This window comes from Myotis brandtii, unplaced genomic scaffold, assembly GCF_000412655.1.
Source record: "Myotis brandtii unplaced genomic scaffold, ASM41265v1 scaffold1609, whole genome shotgun sequence".
Taxonomy (NCBI): Eukaryota; Metazoa; Chordata; class Mammalia; order Chiroptera; family Vespertilionidae; genus Myotis; species Myotis brandtii.
Window position 1 is genome coordinate 25,039 of NW_005355879.1, and position 6,219 is coordinate 31,257.

The window sequence follows — 6,219 nt, forward strand, 5'->3', positions numbered from 1 at the left end:
CTTTACTGATAATTACAATTATGTACAATTTATTCTTTCTCTCTGCCCACCCACCCATTGCTCCAGCCACATGTTGGGGCCCATCTGACACTTGTTTGTAGGACAGCATCACAGAGGCACACAGTTCCACTGATTCCAGGTACTGGGCATGCGGATATAATGCAGATTGTAACTCATTTTCTGCATTATTTTGTTATTCTTGTCAGTGTGAGAATATATGGGGAAGCCAAGGTTGTTAAGAGCCTGGGTCTGGATATAGATGACATAGGAGATGAGGCCCTGCTTCCGGTACTCGGGCAGGGTGCCTGCCATCCGTATCTCTCCTGTCTGGTCCATCAGGTCCCAGCACACAGGGTTCCCCTCAGGCCCCAGCAGACAGAACGTGGGGAATGTCTGGATACAGCGCTCGATGAATCTCTGGCTCTTCTCATTGCCACCAAAATGCCAGAATTTATTCACCAGGGCAGCATGGGTAACATCCAGGGATGAGAGTTTAAACATTTCTTGATTGCTATGGAAGTTCCAAGAGAAAAAAGTAAAGTCCATGAGTACTTATTATATCTGTTCTTGTCCCTATTGTCTATAATACATTTCTGAAAACGATGATTTGGGCTGCTTTGAAGAATATTGACTGTAGTGGGACAGGAGTGAAAGCAGGAAGAGAAGTTGGGAGGCTACTTCAGGAATGGGAGGTGTGAGTAGTCCCATGACTTCTCTCAAACTTACATGGCCTTGGGTTTGCCACCACCAGGTGGTAAATTCTTTACATCAAACAGAGAAGGAATTAGTTTCTTTACAGTGTCAGGCACCACATAGAGAAAGCGCTCTGTGTGCTTGACTTTGAAGGATTTGCTGGCTGCAAGACTTTGTATCACCTCATTCAGGTTGGACTGGGAACCTAGATGGGGTTTAGAGAAGTCATGCAATTATTTCAGTGAATTTTATGGAGAAGCTGTCCAGTAGAGTGGTACATGTCTACATTTACAGTCTAAAAACCTATGTTCTGGCTTGGTACTGCCAATGTGTGATCGAGCATCATGTACTCAAGATTTGTGTAATGAACATCCTCAGAGATTCATTCACAACCATGGTCATACCATTGGTGGCAATACCAAGACTGGGACCAAGTTTTCTGGGCTACATGAACATATTGTTTTCATAATCACAGGAGAGGCATTATAAAAACTGTAGTAGCCAACATCGCTTGTGTGCTTACTCCGTTCATAGTATGGCAGATTGTTTCAGGAATAACCCACAATGTGCCCATGTCTCTTTGTATCTTTTCCCTGGAATAGTCCCCTCCTGCACTGCATCTGACCTTGGCCATATGGCTTGCTTTTGCTAATGGAAAAGAGTAAATTCGATGTAGGGAGAGGCTAAAGAGGGCTTGCACCAGGGGCTTTCTTTGTGCTCCTGGTTTCCTTGACACCAACACCATATGGATAGGATTAGGGTAGTCAGCTGAGGACTTGTGCTCCTATCATGCTGTCACCAAGGTGGCCAGCACCGACAACCAGAATTGTCATTCAGGCATGTGAGTGAGACCATGCTAGAGCAACTAGTGCATATTCCATCCATTAACACCCTGCAGCCACATGAGTAAATCTGGATGAAACCAGCAGAAGAACTGTCTTGCAAAGCCCAGCCCAAATGTTGATTCACAGAATTATGAGGTTTGCTATGCAGTCCAAGTTAATTGACACATCCAAGTATTGTGCTAAGCCAGTGGCCAGCAAACTGCGGCTCGAGAGCCCCATGTAGCTCTTTGGCCCCTTGAGTGTGGCTCTTCCACAAATACCACGTGTGGGCACGCATGTACAGTGCGATTGAAACTTCGTGGCCCATGCGCAGAAGTCGGTGTATTTTGTGCCAAAGAGCCGCATGTGGTTCATGAGCTGCAGTTTGCCGACCACTGTGCTAAGCAATTCCTATTCAACATTTCACCTAATCTTTTCAATTCCCTTGTGCTTTAGCTACCATTATCCTCATCCTATCTAATAAAAGACAAAAAGGGTAATTAACCATTGGCTAATCAGCAAGATATGCAAATTAACTGCCAACAAAGAAGGCGGCCGGCAGCCACACAGCTGAAGCAAGCAGGAGGCTTGCTTGCTCCAGTGATGGAGGAAGCCAAGGTTCCCCGCCTTCCGCAGACCGGCTCTGAGCTCCGAAAGCAACAGTTCCAAAAGCAACAAAGTTTCTATTATAGAAGCCAAACAAACCCCAGATACCTGCTTTCAGCCAGCCGCGGTCTTAGAGCTGGGAGCGCCAGTGACGGCAACAGAGTTTCAATTATAGAAGGTAAATCAATCCCAGAATAAAAAAAAAAAAAGAAAAAAAGGAGAGGCTGGGAGCTTCAGTCACCGTCCAGCCTGAAAACAGCCCTCAGCCCCTCACCCAGACAGGCCAGGCACCCCAGTGGTGACCCCCACCCTGAAGGGGGTGTGACCAGCCTGAAAACAGCCATCAGCCCCTCATCCAGGCTGGCCAGGCACCCCAGTGGGGACCCCCACCCTGAAAGAGGTGTGGCCAGCTGCAAACCGCCATCAGCCCCTCACCCAGGCTGGCCAGGCACCCAAGCGGGACCCCCACCCTGATCCGGGACACCCTTCAAGGCAAACCAGCCGGCCCCCACCTGTGCACCAGGCCTCTATCCTATATAGTAAAAGGGTAATATGCAAACTGACCCTAACAGCAGAAAGACTGGGAATGACTGGTCACTATGACACACACTGACCACCAGGGGGCAGACGCTCAATGCAGGAGCTGCCCTCTGGTGGTCAGTGCGCTCCCACATGGGGGAGCTCTGCTCAGCCACAAGCCAGGCTGATGGCTGCCAGTACAGCGGTGGTTATGGGAACCTCTCCTGCCTCCTCAGCAGCGCTAAGGATGTCTGACTGCAGCTTAGTCTGCTCCCCGCTGGCAAGTGGACATCCCCCGAGGGCTGCCGGGCTGCCAGAGGGATGTCTGATTGCCAGCTTAGTCCCAATCCCCCGGGGAGCAGGCCTAAGCCAGCAGATGGTCATCCCCCAAGGGGTCCCAGACTGCGAGAGGGCACAGGCTGGGCTGAGGGACCCCCTCCCCCACCCCAAGTGCTCAAATTTTTGTGCACCGGGCCTCTAGTTTTTATATATTATCTCAGGGAACATATGTCATGTGGCTAAGATAATATAGCAAGTAACAGACAAATGCCGTTCTAGGGAGTGTGATTCTGGATGGCATGCTCATAACCATGACCGTTTCCTTAATGACCAAGAGGTGCTTTAAGGCAGAACTTGTCATTCTTATTCCAGGCATGGAAAGCCCTGGGACCTGAGGAGAGCTCTTCTCTGGCACCCAATCAGCCTAGGCCCGTGGTCAGCAAACTGTGGCTCGCGAGCCACATGCGGCTCTTTGGCCCTTTGAGTGTGGCTCTTCCTAAGCCTTAGGAGTACCCTAATTAAGTTAATAACAATGTACCTACCTATATAGTTTAAGTTAAAAAAATTTGGCTCTCAAAAAAATTTCAATCGTTGTACTGTTGATATTTGGCTCTGTTGACTAATGAGTTTGCCGACCACTGGCCCTAGGCAATTCTGGATATGTCTGCAAATATGGCATAAATTCTTGGCTATCAAGGAGGTATGTTGTTTCCCATATGAAGCCAATTGTTTTGCAAATTTGAGGGTGTTTTCCCCCATTACAGTTATATTCACAACTGAGTAAAAAAACTGACAGCAGGCTGACGGTCTGAAGTATGGAGAAAGATAAGAGTCATAGTGGAAATTATCAAGGCAGAGAAGTGAGTCAGCACACTTCCTACTCTTCTTACTTACTTTGGATCTGCAAATGCTGTTTCCAATTGATGACTTCTGGCAAGCCAAGCACTTCCTGACAGTTCTTGGGGTCCTTGGAGTAGATTTGGTAAGTATTGATGTAATGATCCCAATTATCAACCATCTCCTGTTGTCATTGGTGATTGGGAAATAAAGCAAATTCCATGTAGTTCATGATTGCAATACTTTTTTTTATTCCTTTACAATGTGATATATTTAAGTACTAAAATATTGGTATTTTTATTGATGCATTACAATTCTGAATCATTTAAATCGTGTGATCAATATGAGAGACTCAAGTATTCAATTTATGATGTAAAATCTCAGAACAATACTATTTTTACCCACATATTGCATTAAAATATCAAATTAAATAAAGACATAACTACTTAGAAAGCATTCTTCTGTATTTCCATCCTCCTCCTCAGGATGATCGACAAACAGTTGACAAGGAAAGCTTCTATTGCAAGAATAAATTTTACTACATTTGAAACAGTTGCAGAACACAAAAACTATGAACATGACAGTTTCAAATTTGGTTGTAGATTACTCTGGATTAAAATCTCCATCTATATTTAATGAAGCCAAAGAAGATGAAATCTGGTTAGAAATGCATTCTTAAAACAATACTATGGTTATACTCATTGTAGTTCTAGAAGAACAAAGAAACTGCTTACTTAGAAAGATCCCCTAAAATTATTAAAAAACAGATGAGATTGTTAAAAGAAGGAGGCACAGGAAAATATTACCAGGACTAGTGCAGAATTAAACAGCCCCTTTTTTTTTAATAGTTAGAAAATGTACAACATACACTCAGTAAGCAATGATACCACTAACATATTTAAGATAAAAGTTATAATTATTTAATTTATTTTATAATTTTATGTCAGTTCAGTTTTTGTTATTAACGTAAAATTATTCACTTTATCTATTGTCTAATTTAGTGGCTTTAGAAGTAATTTTTATTTGTCTGAAAGACATACTACTTGTATTTGTTATAAATTTATCATTTCACTGGATGTTTTAAAGTGAACTTATAATTTTTGTTTTTGATATTGAGTTGCACTAATTTTTAAATGTTTTCCCAAAATGTATATGGAAATTCTAGTATTATGAATTTACTTTTTAGAATCACCCCAACTCATTGTCCTTGCCCTTTCTATGTCCTCTTTTCCTCCTCAGCCTAAAAAAAATATAATTATCTACAAAATATAGTTCAGGTAAAGGTTCCACTAAGATGTGCCTGCAAGCTTTTCCTGTGCCCTCCATCTTCAACCTCCACAGTTCAATCAGCTTCTGTCTGTGCTATTTCTGTATGTTGTGCATCATCTGTTGTTACACACTTCTTATCAAATTGTAATTTACTTGCTTAGCCACCTTTTCCTCCAGAAGGTGAGCTACTTGAGGATGAGGATTTTTTCACCATCACTGTGATTTATTTCTCTGTTCCTTGGTTCTACATTGCCATGTGCATTGTAGGCACATATAGCAAATACAAGTGTATGATTCCGCATCTGGCATCCTACCTGTTCCTGAGGGCGGACAACCACTGTATTAAAATCAGGCCACTTGTCCACCAGGGCCTTTAGCTCGAATGGGTTTCCCTGGTTCATGTGGAAAACAGTCCCATAAACCTGTACATGATGAGAAAGTGAGAAGGTCAGCTTATTAGGAAGAGATGGCCCAGTGCCCTGTTTGATCAGGATAAGAATTATTTCTATGGAGAGAAACCAAGATGGTGGCATAGGTAAACACTGGAAATTGCTGCCTCGCACAACCACTTCAAAAATACAACTAAAAGACAAAAGTGACATCATCCAGAACCACAGGAAGGCTGGCTGAAATTCTACAACTAGAAGGAAAGAGAAAAGCACACTGAGACTCAGAGGAGGTGCGGAAGTAAAGTGCAGAGGTACGGAGACGCATGTGGAAAGGGCTGGTAACTGAGGACACAGTTGTCTTTTTCAATCGGGAGGGAGTCTCAAGCTCCAGACTGCTCTGAACTCCAGTTCCGGGTGAGTCTCTGGGGACACAGACTCATACGGGGAGAAACTGGATTGTCTGGCATCGGTCGGAACTCGAGGGCGGCTTTCTCTCAGAGGTGCTTGCAACGATTACCTGGACACTGAGACGTGGGGCCTCTTAGGGTAGGACTGAGGATCAGCCATAGCTGTTTGCTCCGCCCTATTGATTCCCTGAGACCCCGCCCTACCAAAGCTGTGCCCAGAGGCTTGTCATATGAAAGGCCTGGCCCTTTACAATCTGAAAATAACCTAACAAACTGCATCTGGGTCAGAGAGACCCAGAACTTCCAAAAGAAGGCCCAAGGCCCCACAGCAGCTTGCATTGCTTCACAGCAGGGCCTCATCTGGGAACCTCCAAACCCCAAACAAAGAAGAGGAAT

General features: G+C 44.4%; 1 protein-coding gene across 3 annotated transcripts in view; it reads right to left on the reverse strand.

The window, feature by feature from the left end:
• Positions 1–37: 37 nt before the first annotated feature.
• The window catches only part of LOC102250190 (glycine N-phenylacetyltransferase), a 23,005-nt gene continuing 16,823 nt past the window's right edge, over positions 38–6,219 (reverse strand). For 2 of the 3 annotated variants that reach the window (XM_014536332.1, XM_014536330.1), the window contains 4 exons: positions 5,342–5,449; positions 3,816–3,942; positions 727–898; positions 38–511 (listed from right to left, as the gene is read on the reverse strand). In XM_014536332.1, coding sequence (XP_014391818.1) covers positions 109–511; positions 727–898; positions 3,816–3,942; positions 5,342–5,449 — 810 coding nt within the window. In that variant the 3' untranslated portion in view covers positions 38–108. The remainder of the gene's footprint in view (positions 512–726; positions 899–3,815; positions 3,943–5,341; positions 5,450–6,219) is intronic. The other variant, XM_014536331.1, reaches the window with a different exon arrangement.